The 18,828-nt window shown below is 43.9% G+C and overlaps 1 protein-coding gene across 5 annotated transcripts in view; it reads right to left on the reverse strand.

Annotated features, from left to right (window-relative positions):
• Positions 1-18,828, reverse strand: part of TRPM5 (transient receptor potential cation channel subfamily M member 5) — a 101,812-nt gene that overhangs the window by 60,095 nt on the left and 22,889 nt on the right. For 3 of the 5 annotated variants that reach the window (XM_065594684.1, XM_005306862.3, XM_065594685.1), the window contains one exon: positions 18,013-18,162. The exons of the other annotated variants lie outside the window; for them this stretch is intronic. In XM_065594684.1, coding sequence (XP_065450756.1) covers positions 18,013-18,039 — 27 coding nt within the window. In that variant the 5' untranslated portion in view covers positions 18,040-18,162. The remainder of the gene's footprint in view (positions 1-18,012; positions 18,163-18,828) is intronic. 5 annotated transcript variants of the gene reach the window in all.

The raw sequence follows: 18,828 nt of genomic DNA on the forward strand, positions 1-18,828 counted from the left end.
CTTTGTTGAACCTCATCAGATTTCTTTTGGCACAATCCTCTAATTTGTCTAGGTCCGTCTGTATCCTATCCCTACTCTCCAGTGTATCTACCACTCCTCCCAGTTTAGTGACATCTGCAAACTTGCTGAGGGTGCAGTCCATGCCATCCTCCAGATCATTAATGAAGATATTGAACAAAACCGGCCCCAGGACCAATCCTTGGGGCACTCCGCTTGATATCAGCTGCCAACTAGACATGGAGCCATTGATCACTACCCATTGAGCCCGACGATCTAGCTTTCTATCCACCTTATAGTCCATTCATCCAGCCCATACCTCTTTAACTTGCTGGCAAGAATACTGTGGGAGACCGTATCAAAAGCTTTGCTAAAGTCAATGAATAACATGTCCACTGCTTTCCCCTTATCCACAGAGCCAGTTATCTCGTCATAGAAGGCAATTAGATTAGTCAGGCATGACTTGCCCTTGGTGAATCCATGCTGACTGTTCCTGATCACTTTCCTCTCCTCTAAGTGCTTCAGAATTGATTCCTTGAGGTTCCTGCTCCATGTTTTTTCCAGGGACTGAGGTGAGGCTGACTGGCCTGTAGTTTCCCAGATCCTCCTCCTTCCCTTTTTTTAAAGATGGGCACTAGCTTTTTTCCAGTCATCTGGGACCTCCCCTGATCGCCATGAGTTTTCAAAGATAATGGCCAATGGCTCTGCAATCACATCTGCCAACTCCTTTAGCACCCTCGGATGCAGCGCATCCAGCCCCATGGACTTGTGCTCATCCTTTTTTTTTTTTTTTCTCCACAGAGGGCTGGTCCCATGCTGTGCTGCCCAGTGCAGTAGTCTGGGAGCTGACCTTGTTCGTGAAGACAGAGGCAAAAAAAGCATTGAATACATTAGCTTTTTTTTTTTTCTCCCCACATCCTCTGATGTTAGTTTGCCTCTTTTATTCAGTAAGGGGCCCACACTTTCCTTGACTTTCCTCTTGTTATTAACGTACCTGAAGAAACCCTTCTTGTTACTCTTAACATCTCTTGCTGTATTTTATGTTTTATCTGTTATATTTTATGGCGGTGTAGTAAGACTCCTGCTTGGGCTCATCTTGAAAGTTTGAATCTGAATTCAAACTTGACCAAAGTTTGGGGATATTTCAATCTGGAGGGTTGGTTTGGACCTTAGAGATGGGCCTGCATCACAAATTTCAGGTCTGGAACCAGCTCCAAATTTATCCAAAGTCTGGGCATGTTCTAGCCAGATTTTGTTTTCAGGACAAAGATGCTCAGATGATGAGAGGTATACTTTCTGGGTATCCATTGATTAACTCTATTAACAACTTCAGGTTATATACAGAAGTTTTTGTCTGGCATTTGGATAGTTATTTTTACAGATACAATCCCCTAGACTGACACTAATTCTGTGACCCTACATCTGACTTGCTCTTTTGGAGACTAGATGGGCAACAGTGGGGCAATAATAAAGCACCTTCATGCAGTGATCAAGACGTGGGGGCTTCAATCACTGGCCTGGTTTGTGATAATACTGGATCCAATGTTAGTAATAAACAGTACAGCTGCCCAGCAGATAAGGTTGTGATCCAGGAAGGCATGCCTGCATTATACAAAGCAGGAAAGGTGGTTCTGACAGCAGAGTGGCAAAACATCAACCCTGAAATTGGGCACAATTCAAGATGGCATCTATGCAAGCACCTCCTACAGTTATTTTTATTTTTATATATATATATATATATATATGTATAGAGAGAGAGAGAGAGAGAGAGAGAGAGAGAGGAAAAAAAAAAATCAGATTAGATAAGACATTGAGCTATTCTGGTATGGAATTTCTTAGTTTCCTGTGCATCTTGTCCAGGTGATATTGCAGATAATTCCAACAGATGGCACTGCATTTCTTAGTAAGAACTGACTCTAATTCCAGTGTTTACTTATTCCCCTTGTATCTATTCTCTAATCACCCAGAAATAAATAGTCAGTTGGACTCTTAATATGGTTGCACTTAAATGCTGATTCTGTTGCGTGTCTGGCATAGCACTGTGACAAGCAGTAACTGATGAAACTAGTAAATGTTGCTTTTGTATTAATGCTTTTTGGAGGGGACATTCATAGATTCTAAGGCCAGAAAGGACCATTGTGATCATCTAGACAGATCTCCTATATAACAGAGGCCATAGAACTTTGACATTGTAAGGGGTGCTCTCTGCATTCAGCAAAAACATGAAAACAAACTCCATGAAAATAGCGTGACTCGTTTGCCATAAAGATCATATCCAAACGATTTGCAGATATTGCCTTCAAATGCAAATACCAAACACTGGTTTTGTGCCACTGCTGTTTTGCATTTGTTGTTCCAGGCAGCTATGGAATGGAATCCTTGTGATTCACAATACAACACAAACAGTCTAGCATCCAGGTCACTTGCCTCCATTTTCAAAATGGAGATGGGCTTACACTGAAATACCTCCCAGAAGCTAATGGTTTTCTTCACCTTCCCTAAAGTTTTCTAAACTAGTACAGATTATCTTTATTTTAATGCTTCTACTATCATGGTGAGCTATCACTGTGCTGAGCTAGAACACAACATTGTTCTTTTAAGGGCCTGCTTTTTATTTGAAACTATGTACTGCAATGGGACTGTAGCAGGTATTCAACATAGAGCAGCACATGAGTTGCATTTTCCCCTAGGTATTTAATATGCTAGGCAGCAATGAAGAGGATAAACAAAAATAAATTCTATTATTTCCTCCTGGATTGGTCAGTGTTTGTTCTTTACAAAACAAACCTTGCATTGACAATGTATTGACTAATGATCTATTACAATTAATTGTAATTTCATTGGGCTCCTCTTGTTCTTGGATCTTCTTGAAATGCTCCCCTTTGAAGTCAGTGGAAAGACTCTCATTGGTTTCAATAGGCATTGGATCCAGCCCTAAAACTGCACTGAACTCCAAGTGCATCATGTTGGGCCAGATCTTCACATGGTATAAGTCAGCATATTCCATAGAAGTCAGCTGAGCTTTGTTGGTTTACATCAATTGAGGATGTGGTCCATTGTTTGATTGTAAGCAGAACTGATTGGAAAAACCTGGGGGGGAAATATGTTGCCTTTTTTCCCCTCTAACATTTTAATGAAAATTTCATTGTAAAATCAAATTTTCAGAAAATTTCAATGAGTTCTAAATCTGAGCGTTTCCACTCTCCGTGAGGCCAACAGATGCCCAAACCTAAACAAAAATAACTGATTTTAAAAGGTGAGCAGTGGAGGGGGGGGGAAGGGGAAAGTGAAATGAGACTTTCCCACCAACGTGTGTGTGTGTGTGTGTGTGTGTGTGTGTGTGTTTAAAAACCAGCCAACCCAAACACAATGTATTTGACAGTCTTACTTTAGGTATGGATCAGGTCTAGATAAATAAATCTTTTTATAACTTTACTATCTATATAAAAGATAGGTATTATTAATATTAGTGGGTCAAATCCTGACCTGGATGCTTACATTGTCTTTAATTTCCAATGTCCATGGAAAGAATGTGACTGACTATACTGTAACCGAAACACAGTAACCCAGAAAACTATTTCAAACTAGCCTAGCAAGTTAATACTATTTAAAAATAAAATACAATTGTCAGTGCCACCTACACATAAATCAACATCATTTATACCTAGTGATGGCCTAAGTCTGAATGATTCACTGTGTGATCCAGTCTCATGAGTCACTATCTCTGTGAAGTAGTCTTTTAAAGGCATGCTGTCAGGACTGGGCCATTATAAAATTGGGGCCTGTAATACCATGGCCTAATACTATAGCACCATTTGTTACCACCCAGACTGCCAGTCCTGAACCAAGATTTACCTGTGTTGGGGGCTTCCACGTTGTGACTGGTCCCTACCGCAGCTGACACTGAAGCTCAGACAGGACCCAAATTAGATCTGTCTTGGTCCAAGCAAACTGTTGGCCGGAACCATGTTTCTGAATGGCACCAATGGCTGGTGTAGACAAGGCCCAGCCATGTTATGGAATAATTTACAATGTCATGTGATACCAGAAGTACTACCAGCACACCCAGCATACCTGAGCTATAGCACACTTTTAGGTGTCATTATAATGTATTTGTGTGTAGGTAGGGCCAGATTGTTATATAATGGTATATACAATCATATAATAGTTTAAGCCAGCTGGATTTACTGGTAGAACCCAGGCTGTCACAGGATTGTGTAAGCCATTTCCTAATATGGGTTAAGATGGTGCCCATTTACGCCCTGATTCAGCACAGCACTTATGCATATGCTTGTTGAACTAAGGCCTAAATCCAGGTGGAAAGGGGTCCCATTCCCACATGGAAAAGGGGTAGGAAGTGGGGAGGATTCAAGTGCACTTTCCACTCCTATTCTAGAATCATAGAAATGTAAGGATGGAAGACATCTCAAGAGGTCATCCAGTCCATTGCCCTGTGCTGAGGCAGGATTAAGTATATCTAGACCATCCCTAATAGGTATTTGTATAACCTGTTCTTAAAAACCTCCAAGGACAAAGATGATATAACCTTCCTAGGTAACATGTTCCAGTGCTTAACTATCCTTATAATTAGAAGCCTAATATCCAACCTAAAACTCCATTGCTTCATACTAAACTGATTATTTCCTGTCATACCTTAGGTGGACATGGAAAACAACTGATCACCTTTTACATACTTGAAGACTATTACCATGCCCCCTCCAGTCATCTTCTCTCTAAACTAAATACGCCCAATTCCTTCCACCTTTCCTCAGAGCCCATGTTTTCTAAACCTCTTATTTTTGTTGCTCTTCTCTGGACTCTTCTCAATTTGTTAACATCTTTCTTGAAGTGTGGTGTCCAAAACTGGACAGAGTACTCTAGCTGAGGCCTCACCAGTTCTGAGTAGAGTGGAACAATTAGCTCCCATGTCTTACATGTGACATTCATGTTAACGCATCCCAGGATGACATTTGCCGCCTTGGCAACAGCATCACACTGTCTCACCATTCAGTTTGTGAGCCGCTATAACCCCCAGATCCTTTTCAGCAGGACTACTGCCTGGCCTGTTGTTCCCCATTTTGTATATGTCCACTTCCTGCAGAAGGTGCTCCACGCAAGGTGAGGTGGGGAGTCAGCATCCTTCCCCTGCTGGCATCATTGGGATTCCCTAGGCATCAGACTGCAATAGCTTTCTCAGAGAGCCCGCTTCATACTGGGGATCCTCCTCTGAAGAGGGCCCTAGGAGTAGGCCCTAGATAGAACAGCTCCATTGGAGCCACAGGGAGCTGGCAGTTGGGGAGGGGTGTGGATCCTGGGACTCCAGAGCTGGTGCAGAGGCTTGGGCCTGAATGTAGATGGTTCTGACCTCCTGTAAATCCGGTGGGATTTGGGGGTCAATCCAGGTTCATTATGTAAAGGGAATGCCCTGCCCCCTCAAAGGAACAATGTGTGTGTGGGAATCTATAATGGAGATGCCGACAAAGATTCCTTTTTGTAGGTTTTACTACAGGAGTGAATGACGTAGCCCATGGTTGGATTATTTCCATGGTGGGATTTGAGCATGTGTTGGAGTCATTTGAGCATGAACCATTTTTACACATGGTCCTAGGTAACTTTGGGCTTGTCTACATGAACATGTAGTTCGTGGTAAATTAGCTTATGAATCTACCCCACACTAGCCTGCCTTAGACCAACTCTCTGTATAGAACCTGCTGACGAGCACTAACCATTTTTTAGTGCATGTTGATCTTATCCTGTTTTAAAGTGGGGGTAGATCAAAGTGCACTAAAGAATGGTCAGGGCTCTCCAGCAGGGGCCACATGGACAACTATTGCTGCTAGATTTACACCCAAGCTTACCACACACTAAATGTTCATGGAAACAAATCTTTAGTTTGAACTTTAATGAAGATGGAATCAGCCAGGCAACTAGTCTCAACAAGGCCTGCAGATGTCACCTGGAGAGCTGTATCCTTATTATACAGTCTTTGCCCTTTGTGTTTATTAGCAGCCCACAAGGGAATTGTCTGGAGTTGTTTGACTGAAAGAGTGGGACTGTGTTGGTCATTAGTTCATAGTGTCTAATTGTAGCATTAACTCCTCCTATATACCAGTGCACTGAGTGAGAGCGTAGGATACTGCTCTCACCTACAACCCCACTCTGACTCAGTCACTATTAGATTCCCCGCCCTTCTCAGAAGCAGAATTAATTGGGCATGTAAGCGCATACAAATACCTTAGACTCAATCCTGTTGCACTGAAGTTAATGGAAGTTTTGCCATGACTTCAATGACAGCAGGAACTATCCCATCAGTTTTATTTGGCTCATAGTTTCATTAGATCATAGCTTTTAATTAACAGCTTTCCAGACAATGAAGAGGGATAGATAAGTAAGCCATGTCCCCATTGGTTTAGGTCAGGGTTCGGCAGCCTTTCAGAAGTGGTGTGCCAAATTTTCATTTATTCACTCTAATTTAAGGTTTCACGTGCCAGTAATATATTTTAATGTTTTTAGAAGGTCTCTTTCTATAGGTCTATCATATATAACTAAACTATTGTTGTATGCAAAGTAAATAAGGTTTTTAAAATGTTTAAGAAGCTTCTTTTAAAATTAAATTAAAATGCAGAGCCCCCCAGACCGGTGGCCAGGACCTGGGCAGTGTGAGTGCCACTGAAAATCAGTTCGCGTGCTGCCTTCGGCACGCGTGTCATAGGTTGCCTACACCTGGTTTAGGTTTTGGCAGCAAGGCCAGCCAACCCTGACCATTTACTTTTGTTCAGAAAGTATTTTGTGTGGTAGGATATTGCCTACAATATACTAGAGGTGGCTCCCCTAAACCTCATTTTGGTTGATGAACCAGAAGAATGGATAGTTCCTATGGTCTTGTCTGAACTATACACATTTTCTAAACCTTGCTCAGACTGGTGCAGCTTCTGTAGACAAAGCTCCTATGGCTGCAGCTCTTTTTAATAGTATTTCACTGAAATCTGCTCAGAGCAGTGATAACGTGCCAATAGATGGGGGTGGATGAAACTTTGTTGAGACATGGAGAGTAGAGCTACAACAGGCATTCTGCAGAAGGGGAATGCCTGAAAAATTCAAAGCAATTTGGACTGACTTTTTAGAAGACTATGATTAATGTAGACTCTGAAGATAGATATGCACTTCCCCTCCCATCGTTTCATCCTAATCCTCTTTCCTTACTTTGTGTATTATGATGAATCTGGTATGTTGGTACCTTTTGTTGTATTTGGAAAAATTAATAAATTATAAATATGAAAAAGTGTAGCTATTCTAGTCTGCTCCTCTGTGCCATCTAAAAATCCAATTTAAACCCTGTTCTAATTATACAATAAATGTATGCAACAGTTGCTGAGCTCAGCTGACATAACTGCAGCCCTATAGATCTGGATTCAAAGCCTAGCTAAAAAGGCTATGGTTTAAACTGGCAATGACTGTGAAAGACATTCTCTAACTAGGGAACCTCATGAGTTGACAAAGACCGTGCCAGAAAATATACCAAGCCCAGAAATCTTCTGATGGCAAACCTCAACTGAAGCAAGGGACTTAAAACAAAACTACATGAAGTGGCTGAGCAATAAAGTAGCAAATTCAGAAACCATGGTTAACATTTTCAAGCATGCCTAAGTGATTTGGAGTCACTACATATCTTTGAAATTTTTAACTTATATTGTTAATTGAAATTATTCAGTCTCCATTATAGGAAGACTGATATTATGGGACTTATGTAAAAGATATCTGTAGTGTTTTTATATGTGTAGATGATTAATATAGAGAGCACTCAAAAAAATGGGGTGGGGGGGAGGGGAAGATCACCAGGAAATAACCCAAGAACAGATAAAGATATAGAAGCTGAGAGGCTTGTTAATGAACCAAACAAGGTTTTTAATTTTTTGCTACAGAACATGTTGCATGATATTTTGCTTCCTTTTTGTAGGTAAATTTTGAGGTTTAAGGCCAGATCCAGCACTCACTAAAGTCTTCCTGTTGATCTCAGGGAGCTTTGGATTGGATCCTTAAGCTGGTTGACAACATCCCTTTAAAAGTTCCCTTCCTTTTGAACAAACTAGCATGCAAAATGCTAATGCAAATACATATACTTTTCCTTTTCATTTCCAACATCATCAGCTGAAAGCAGTAAACAAAACCTGTGGATATTTGAATATTGTAATTTTAGTGAGTCGACAAACATTTGCGTGTGGATTTTAACCAGCTTGTTTCACATGTGAATCAATGCTGGGGAAAAAGCTGGAAAGAGAAAATGAAAAGAAGAAAGGGCAGGGTAGTAAAAAATGGAAGAAGAAGAAGAAGAAGAGGTAGGAGGAAGAGAATGACAGACAGGCAGAGCCAAACCATAACATTGTTGGTAAAGTGAAGCCATTTGTCATGCTGGGGTGTGGGAGGAGAAGTGTTACATTTGCTATAGTATACTGTAAGTGTGGGTTTTATTTAACCCCTTTCAATGGTGAGTTCTTCAACTCCACACAGGATCACCAGTATGGGGTGGGAGTGGGGTTCGATATCATACAAAATCTTGCCGGAAAAATTTAGTTGAAGTTGACTTGTATATGAACACTGTCATATGGACAGAATATTGGAGGAAGGGCCATAAGCTAAATAAAACCAACAATTCAGAGTTAGGAAAGGCCTGAAGTAGCCTGCTGTGGCTATGCTCAGATCTGCCTTTTGTTGTTAATCTATTAGACATTTATACTTCCAGAACTTAAGAGTAGAATTTTCAAAAGTTCCCAGCATTGGCCTTACTCTGTTCCAATTGAAACCAACTATTGACTTCAATGGAAACAGACTTAGGCCAAGGCAAAGGAATTTAGAAAAGCCCCATCCTAAAAGCGATGTTAAATCCATCTTTAAAAATTACCTTGTTTCACATTTAAAATGGATAAAATAATTTTACCTAAATTTTTTTACTCCCACAAAATCTTTTCTTATGTATAGGTCTCATCAGGGCAATTATCACAAAAACCATTCCCTTTGCCTCTACTGTTAGACTGATTTTTTTTTTTCCCCACAACTGCCCTTATTTTATAACATAAACTTGTTTACTAAACTAAGCAAATTTTACGTGCAGTTCAAAGAGGAAGTATATGCAAAAGTGAGCATCGCTTTTGCATAAAGCAGACACACTGTGGGATTTAAAATGCCAAACCTCCGGAAAATAATCTGTTTTGTTTCTAAAATAAAGCAAAACTGAAGAAACATTGATCTGGTTTTATGCACTCCTTGATATTGAAATATTTTATTATGCAGGCATGGTAATGACTCCATAATTCGTTTTATGTTAAGCTGTTGCCTTTGAGACTTTAAAGCCTCACTGTAGCTCAGACCGCTAGCACAAGTTGGAAGAGGATGTCTGAGTATTTCTGAAGGTTGGACCTGAGTACATGCAGCTCCCATTGACTTCAGTTGGCACTGTGTGCGCTCAGCCCCTTTAAAAGTCAGAGCCATTGACTGCACTAAAAAGTGTTCCTGGAATAATTATATAAACATCCCAAAGTCCTTCTTTTCTAAAATTTGGGCTGGTGAGTCTCACCTTTGTCCAGATCTTATTTGCAAATAAACAACCATCTGTGCAAGCCTTAAACTCAGAGACACACCTGTCCGTCACAGGTGCACTACAATGAAGTTTGCACTGTTCTACATGTAATATTTTTCTAACTTCGCCCATGAGCACAGCAAGTAGTTCTTCTAACGGCAGCTGCCAGCACACCTACACTCAGTTACTGCTGTTCTCTGGCACTTTTCTCAGCCTCCTTGATTCACCAGGTGGGCTGAGCACACAACCAGGTGAACCAGGGAAGAACATTGGGAACAGTGGGGTCTGGGAGTAAGAGCCTGAAGCCAGCATAAAGGTGAATGATCAGTTTTGGGGGTACAGATGGTTGCTTAAATATTTGGGGAACAGAGGGAGAGAACTGGTCTGAGAATCACCTTTTACCTCTAGTCACAACATCCATCTTAAATACCACTATTATTAATGTCCCCTGGAATTGGAGAACATGTTTCTACTCCACTCTTACAGTGCTGGTCTACTGATCATTCTTTCGTGTGTCGGATCAGGACTTCTCCAGAGCAGACTAGAGGCAGAGGAAGACATGCAAGGACTCACCAAATTCCTCTAACACCATACTGCAAGCATTGTAAAGCCGTATAGTTGACCTCATACTGTGCCCATGTCCACCCAACACACTGTCCAATTCACCAGTGCACCCATATCCTGACTAACGCTGTGGTCAGAATGCAGGTTCTATGGTAGTGTGACTTAGAGGAACTGGGTAAGGTGATGTATGAGAGTGAAGGAATGTTACAGAAGTTTCCCCTAATTTGACATTTCTTTGCTTTAAAGGCAGGGGCGGCTCCAGGCACCAGCGCGCCTGGGGTGGCAAGCCGTGGGGGGCGGCCTGCCGGTCGCTGTGGGGGCGGCAATCAGGGAGCCTTTAGCGGCATGCCTGCGGGAGGTCCGCCGGTCCCGTGGATTCAGCTGCAATTCAGCGGCGGGTACACCGAAGCCGCGGGACTGGCAGATCACCCGCAGGCATACCGCCGAATCCGTGTTACCAGCGGACCTCCTGCAGGCGCGTCGCCAAAAGCCGCCTGACTGCCGTGCTTGGGGCAGCAAAATACATAGAGCCGCCCCTGTTTAAAGGGCTAGCCTCACTGGGTTTCTCATGTCAGCAACCTTTAACTGGGTTTTATTGAGGGTGGGATTTTTTGGGTGTGCGGGAGGAAAGCACCTATTTAGAATCTGTCATCCCTTAAGGCCTGATCCAAAACCCACTGAAGTGTTTTACAAACTGGGCTAGAATCACTCCCATCTGCAATGGGTGAAAACCAGCTGCATGCAACAGAAGATTTCGCCCCTGGTGAGAGGTAGGTAGGGATTTTTTTTGTTTGTTTTTTTATTATTCGTACAATTCAGGGGTTCCACGGAGGGGTGTGTGCGCTTAAATGTATGGCTGGGCTGCGGTAGAGGCTGCCAGTAGGGACTGCCCAGATGATACACTTGAAGCAGCATGTTTCCTGGGTAGCCTGCCTATCTTCCCTCTACAGCCCAAGTTGCCCACTTTCTGGGGTGTGCTAGCTTGCTCCTGGCCTGCCCACAGAGATGATGTGGTGGACACCTTGTGCCATGGTGACCAATTATGGGGAGCACTTTTTACTAGGGGGAATGCACAGGTCTAGTTTCCATGGGTGAAACCTGGCAGAAAATTGATTACCGTATTTTCCGGCGTATAAGACGACTGGGCGTATAAGACGACCCCCAACTTTTCCAGTTAAAATATAGAGTTTGGGATATACTCGCCGTATAAGACTACCCCTCTTCCAATGCACACCAAATAAAAATTAAAAAAACATCAGATTTGATTTCAATATGGTAATTTTAATTCAAATGCTTATGACATGCAGGTACTTAGCAGGAAAACTGTCACTTATAAACATAAGGCTGTTTGTCATCAAACATGTAAACATAAAACAGTGCAAGTGGATTAAACTTTTCCTAATTCACTCTAAAGCTGAAAGGAAGGATAAGACAATAAACCCATGGGAGCTGCCATGCTGTTTGTTTTCTAAGCTGTCAACCAAACTGGAACTGATGATGATAGGAGGAAGATAACAAACAATAGAGAGAGAGCAAGTGCCGGGCAAGTCCCTGGCGAGTTAGCAACGCCCATCATAACTGCAAGCTACGGTATTTTTACAGGGTTTGCTGGCGTGACAGTTTCCCTTTAAAAGCCTTCAAAATCCTCCTGTTCGTCATCTGATATCATAAGTACATCAATGACATCTTGTGATACATTTGTAAGGCAGTCATCGTATGGATCGAATTCCGTATCAGATGGTGTGGTCTCAGCTTCGGCTTCCTCTTCATCTTGCCACAAGTAGTCGTCCTCCATACCATCTAATGAATTTGATATGCCACACTTCTTGAAAGACTTGATTACTGTTTCTGCATCAATATCATTCCAGGCTTTTATGACAAACTTGCACAAAACATCCAACTGTGGAGCACGCATGTTTCCTCCTTTTGTGAATGACTTTTCGCCGCTAACCATCCATTCACTCCACTGTTCTCGAATGCGATCTTTAAATGGCTTGTTTAGGCACACATCCAGTGGCTGTACCAATGATATCAATCCTGCAGGAATAACTGCCACATCTGTGTTTAGTCTTGCAAGCCTTTGCTTGGTGCTGGGAGTTAAATGAGCCCTGAACATATCCCACACCAGTAGACTACATTTTTGAATAAGTCCACCTGGTCGCCTGCTCCATACATTATCAAGCCATAGCTTTACCCCTTCTTCATCCATCCAGCCTTTTTCATTCACATGTACAAAACAACCAACAGGGAACTTGAGTTTCGGCATTGTTTTTCTTTTAAAAATAATCATTGGTCTCAGTTTGCCGCCATCAACTGTGCATCCTAGTACCACTGTAAAACTGGACTTCTCATGTCCTGTTGTTTTAATTAAAATTGTTTTTTCACCTTTTTGATGGACAGTTTTATTTCCAACCATATCAAAATTCATTGGAGTTTCATCCATATTTCCAATACTACTTAACGCATAGCCATGTTTAGTGCGCTGTTTTATTATGTATCGATGGAAACTATTTACTTTGCTATCAAGATCTGCAGGTAATTTTTGGGCAATTTTCGTCTTTTGCCTCAGTACCATATTATGCCTTTCCATGAATCTAGTACACCAGGATACAGTGGCCTTAAATCTGTTGCTGTGATCTGGGTTAGATTTGGCCCACTGAAGTGCAAACAAACGTATTTTATTTCGTGTCACTACATAACCATTTTGGCGATGCTCATTCACCATGTCTGCTACATGTTTTTCGAGTTCTGGCCAATGTGGGGTGCCTCTTCTTAATGCACACTTACCCCTTGGCATACTCTTTAATGCTTTTTCATTTGCTTTCCAGTCCCGAACCATCTTTTCTGTTACTCCATATTGTCTTGCAGCAGCGCAGTTATTATGTTCCATGGCAAAGTTTACAACTTTAAGTTTGAAACTGGCTTCATAATTCTTTCTTCTTGCTGGTGGAGCCATGATGGGGTTTTGACTGTTGGACATTTGTATACTGTACTGTATGTACTGGTGCTGTACTGTATGAACAGGTACAGATACTGGTGCTGTACTGTATGAACAGGTACAGATACTGGTGCTGTACTGTATGTGGTACCCAGTAGACAACAACCAGCCAATCACGGCAAGCGATGTACCTTAACGGCGATTGGCTGGTTGTTGTATACAAAGCCTGCTTGGATTGGTCAGCATTGCATCCCCTTCCTGTCAGTTCTTTCTCTGCTTCCACATAGCTCTCCCTGCCTGCCCAGCCCTCCCTGTCTCCAAGACAATCAGAGCGGTAGTGAAAACACGCCAGGAGCGAGATCTGAGAGGCAGAGAAGGAGGTAATAGGATACAAGGGCGGGCCAGACGGGTGAAAGAGGCGTGTTTTTCTGGGCACAGCACCGATCTCTCTCTTGCTTGCTCCGCCCTTGCTGCTTTCATGCGGCCGCGGCCATTTTTGAGCTCCCCCCACCATATGTGGTGACCGCAGATTCTCCAGGGAGGGCAGGCCGGGTGATGGCGGGGGAGGGTGCAGAGGGGCGTGCAACCCCCTTGGAAGGCAGATGCCCGAGGGGTGCTGCGCTGGGGGAGGCGGCTCAGGCTGGGGCTGGCGCCCCGCTGTGGGGGCGATGCTCGATAGGGGATTTTCTCCCACGTGGGATGATTGGCCCCATAACGCACCAGGGGATGCAGGCCGGGAGGGGAGGGGGAGTGCTGGTCTCCTTCCCCCGGCCCGCCGCAGCAAATGACTGCGCCCCCGCACTGCTCCTATAAGCGACCCCTTCCCAGGTGTCTCCACTGTCCCCTGCCCCCCACCTTCGCTGCTCGCACGCCCGTGACTGACGCCCACCCCTTCGCCCCTTGTCCCCAGTACGGATTAGTCAATCACGCCCTGGAGCTGCTGGTGATCCGGAATTACGGCCCGGAGGTTTGGGAGGACATCAAGTAAGTGCCGCTGCGAGGGGCCCCGGCTCGCTCACTCTCTCTGTCTGGGAGCCGTCACCCCTTGGGGCAAGATGCCCTCCCACCCCCCGCTGTTCGTCCCGATCCGCCCCTGGCCTGCTCCCATGCGGATCGTGGCTCCCTTCCCCCGTAGGGATCCCCCCGCCCGGGCACTCCGCGGCAGCCGCAGCTGGTTCCCACGCTCCTGTCAGGGCGGGAGGGAGCGGAGGCAGCCGCAGCAGCCCGGGAGACATATGTGGTGACCGCAGATTCGGCTCGGAAGTTTCAGCACCCGGCGTATAAGACGACCCCCGATTTTTTGAGAAGATTTTCCTGGGTTAAAAGGTCGTCTTATACGCCGGAAAATACGGTATATAATCCACACACCCACCTTTAGGAAAGAAATGCATCCATTTCTTGGGTGGAGTGTGGGAGATATTTGCTTTGGGAATATTTGTACGATTGTAGCTACACAGCTGCAATGCCCACTGTAGATGTGCTGCACCAGTTCAAGCCCCATACTGCATTGCAACAATACTGGGGAATTGCAGTGGTGCAATAGTGGTACAAATATTCCCAGTACAGACAAGCTGTTAGGCAGGCAAGCAGTACATAGCACATTGTAGAAAAATGACGAGAAGTATTTTTTTTTTTTTTTTTTTGGCCAAGGATACAGCTTTAGATCCCTGCTGCTACAAGTAGTTCTGTGGAGTCTTAATGTTCATGCAGAAAAAATGGAAACTGTGCATTAGTCTAATCCCGAATACACCCACGCGTCCTCACTTGGTGCCAATCACCGAAGCTCCATTGAATTCCATGGAGATATGCCAATTTACACTAGCTGAGGAGAATCTGGCCCAGTAAAGCTTGGTATGATCTCTGAACTCTTTCAAGTAGCAAAACCCATCAATTGTTTTCTGCCTTTTGAAGATGGCAGTAACTTAATACTAGCATTATCCTTACAGAGGAAAGAAAGTATCAGAGGGGTAGCCATGTTAGTCTGGATCTACAAAAGCAGCAGAGAGTCCTGTGGCACTTTATAGACTAACAGATGTATTGGAGCATGAGCTTTCGCGGGTGAATACCCATTTCATCGGATGCATTATTCATGCATCCGATAAAGTAGGTATTCACCCACGAAAGCTTATGCTCCAATATGTCTGTTAGTCTATAAGATGCCACAGGACTCTTTGCTGCTTTTAGAGGAAAGAAAGGTTAAGTTGACCCTGCTGCCACTTGAACTTCTGATTTCAGGGGGTCAAAATATTTCAACTAAGCCATCTCCTCTGTGGCAGTAGTTTGGCATCGTGCAGGTAGGGAGATGAGAGAGTAGGGACGCTGGTAGCAGGGCCGGCTTTAGGAAGTGCGGGGCCCGATTCGAACAGTTTTGACGGGGCCCCGACAGGGATGACTTAAAAAAAAAAAAAAAAAAAAAAAAAAAAGTAAAAAAAACACGTGGGGCTTGTACTCACCGGGCCGCGCTCCTAGTCTTTGGCGGCGGGTCCTTCACTCGCTCCGGGTCTTCGGCGGCACTGAAGGACCCGCCGCCAAAGACCCGGTGCGAGTGAAGGACCCGCTGCCAAAGACCTGGAGCGCCGCCGGGTGAGTAAAATATTAAAAAGGTGCCTCTAGCCAGGGAAGGGATTCTCTGCCACTTGCCCCCCACTCTGGGCGGCCCTGCCACTGGGCGCGGGGCCCTCTTAAGCGCGGGGCCCGATTCAGGGGAATTGGTGGAATTGGCCTAAAGCCGGCCCTGGCTGGTAGAGCTTCAGTTTTAACAAAATATGCTTGATTATGCAGTCGGAAAGCAGAGAAATATTCACCCTCACAACAAACAAACTGTTTGTGGAGAATGAGAGGGATAGCTGTTGTTATTTTTTTATGAATAGTACATTTACCTCCGTTTACGAGCTTGACATTTTCTGTCTGACTGCTGGAAGGTGGAATTAAAAGGGGCGGTTAAGAAGCAAGCCGGAAATGAACAATGGTCAGAGATGAGACCTCCCTAGGTAAACAATTTCAAGCGAGCTAGGGGAAGAATGGCTGTACTATTAATTGAGAAGTTGCTCTTTCCAGGCACCAGACAAAAGTTACACAGCCATTTTGCCAAGACCAGAGACTAGAGATCAAAAAGATTGTCAGCAGTTAAAAGCACCTCTGAGAGAAAGGAAGAAAGGAGTTGCCACCAGCTACTGGAGGTGAGACACTGACAGAAAGACTCAGAGAGGCAGAGAATACAGCAGGGCAGTCAGATTGAAGCAGAGGCCATATGGGATGTGTCCAAGGCAGTTAAGTTTGCCTAAAGTTTGAGAGAAGTAATAAGGTATAGGCAAGACCCAGGCATGGAACTTTTGTGGTTTTTAACCCTTTTCTATGCTTGACATATACCTCTGAGTGTATAGACAGTACCTTTGTTTAGAAGGAGCTGTTCTGAGACCCTTTGATCAGCTGTTGATCACATGCACCCAGAGAGAAGTTACTTCAGGTGCCCGATTCATTTGGGTCTGTCATGTTAATGTGGCTGGAATTGGGGAGGCTGACATTCCAGGATCCTTTCTAAGAGTGATAGAACCATGGGGGACCCAGGGATGAAGGTAGCAAAACCTGTCACCTGAGCAATGCACTCATAAGGGATTGTAAAGGGGTATAAGGCACTGCTTGCCCTATAACCATGACAGCATGGTGGGAATAAAGGATGTAAATTATTTGTCCCTTAACTTCAGCAATTTACATAGCTGATAACCTGCCCCCCTTTCTTGAAAAATATTCAGATAAGAAAAAGTGACTTTTATGAATTATGTAATGCAAAATCTAGAAAAGTGTGAAAAGTCATGCTTCACCCATCACAAAATTTTTGTGAAGCTTATCACTTAATAATTTTTGCAAAACATTCCTGGGTCCTGGAATGTTAGCAATGGAAGGGCAAAGTTAGAATAGAGCTGTAGAAATGCAAAGTTTTATTATTAGTAGTATATGAATTATTACTGATACATTATATGTTCCATCTATATTTATTTTTGATTTCAGTGTACATAAAATTAAAAATATACCTAACCTAAAATGCTGACTATTATCAAATATGAAATTGCCATGCAAGTCTATCACTTCTTAATTTCCATGATTTCAGGAGCATTTAAAAGTACAGTAAACAGCCACAGTGTATAGTCTAGAAAATTTTTGTTTGGATTCTCTCTGCAATAGTGGGATTTTCTCCTGGCCAGGTAACCTGGCTTTAGAGGTGTGTTGTATCACACTGTCAGCACAAAGCAGCTGCATCACAGCACAGAATCTGGGCCCTGGGTCCAAATCGAAACTCTGGATGGGGCCCTGGAGAAGAGGTGGGCCCCATCCAGAGTTTCGATTTGTCCCATTACAAAGATAAATTTGGAGATGTTCAGATCCTGGATTTTGCTTTTGACCCCGTCTAATATAGAGTTCACGTATGCAGTGGGGAATGCAATAGTAGACTTCTGTAGAGGTCTAAAGCAGCTCAAACAATCATAGTCAACAATCCTTAATTAATATAACCACAACACTGAAGCAGAAATGTCTGTTTCAGCGGCTGAACCAAACAGTGATGAATATAACCCTGCATTCAGTGCATAGACAAAGAACATTATACCTGTAAAAACGTACTGCACACACACCCAGTGCTCAAATGGAGAGGAGGGTAGTAGTGGATATTCTATATCTTCTCTACTCGCTACTGCCCAGTAGAGCAAGAAAAGAGAAGAGACAATGGAGCATGCCATTGGTTACCTCCTCAACTTGAGCACCAAGGTCACTTTCAAAGGCTTGCCACGAGGGGTAATAAGAAGGAACCTCCATTCCTTTTCCAGAAAAGGAAAAGTTTTAAAGGCCAGAGGTGAATTCATTTAACAATCTCTGAACGACTTCTGCAGAGTATGCACAAGGCTTATTGTGCGCGTGATAATTTATATATTATAAATGAACTTACCTGCTGGTTATCCTTTGCAATGGGCATGACTGGCCACCTGCACTATTGAAGTTGCTATGCAGTGTGTCAGGTTAAAAGGCATTGAATGCTGCTTCCTTTTCCTATTGTGGAGAGGTTTCTGGTTTAGCTGGTGCACCCTTCCTATTAAACCTATAAAAGTAAAAGAAAACAGCAGCAGCACCTGCTGAAACCAATCGCTGTACTCAGGGAATGAATAGGAGCCGAGTCAAGCAAATGTGTATGCAAATAGTAGATATGAATGTCTCTGCATCAGTAAGGGGTAAATGACCATTAGAATCTGACATCTAAAAGGATCACACTTTAAATATTTATACATTTTCTAGGTGATGTGTTCAACTAAATGCACCAGAGTGGATGTGGAATAAATGTACAGTAACTTCCCACTTAACGTCCTCTTGTTTAACGTTGTTTCGATGTTATGTCCCTGCTCCATTACAGAACATGCTCATTTAAAGTTGTGCAAAGCTCCCCTATAACGTTGTTTGGCCGCCTGCTTTGTCCACAGCTGGCAGCCCTCCAGTGCCTCCCGCCCGCCGGCGGATCCCGCGGATCAGTGCCTTTCCCGTTCCCCCCACCTCCTGCCCACGGCAATCAGCTGTCTTGCAGCATTCAGGAGACTGGGGAGGGAGGGGGGAGGCTGCGCGCCGCATCCTCGCTCCTCCCCCCAGCCTCCTGAACGTCACAAACCCACTGATTGCCACGGGCAGGAGGCTGGGGGGAGGGAGGAGAAGCAAGGATGCAGCGTGCGGAGTAAACGAGGTGGCGGCGGAGCGGGTGGGGGAGAAGAGGCGGGTT

This window comes from Chrysemys picta, chromosome 4 (assembly GCF_011386835.1).
Source record: "Chrysemys picta bellii isolate R12L10 chromosome 4, ASM1138683v2, whole genome shotgun sequence".
Lineage (NCBI taxonomy): Eukaryota > Metazoa > Chordata > Testudines > Emydidae > Chrysemys > Chrysemys picta.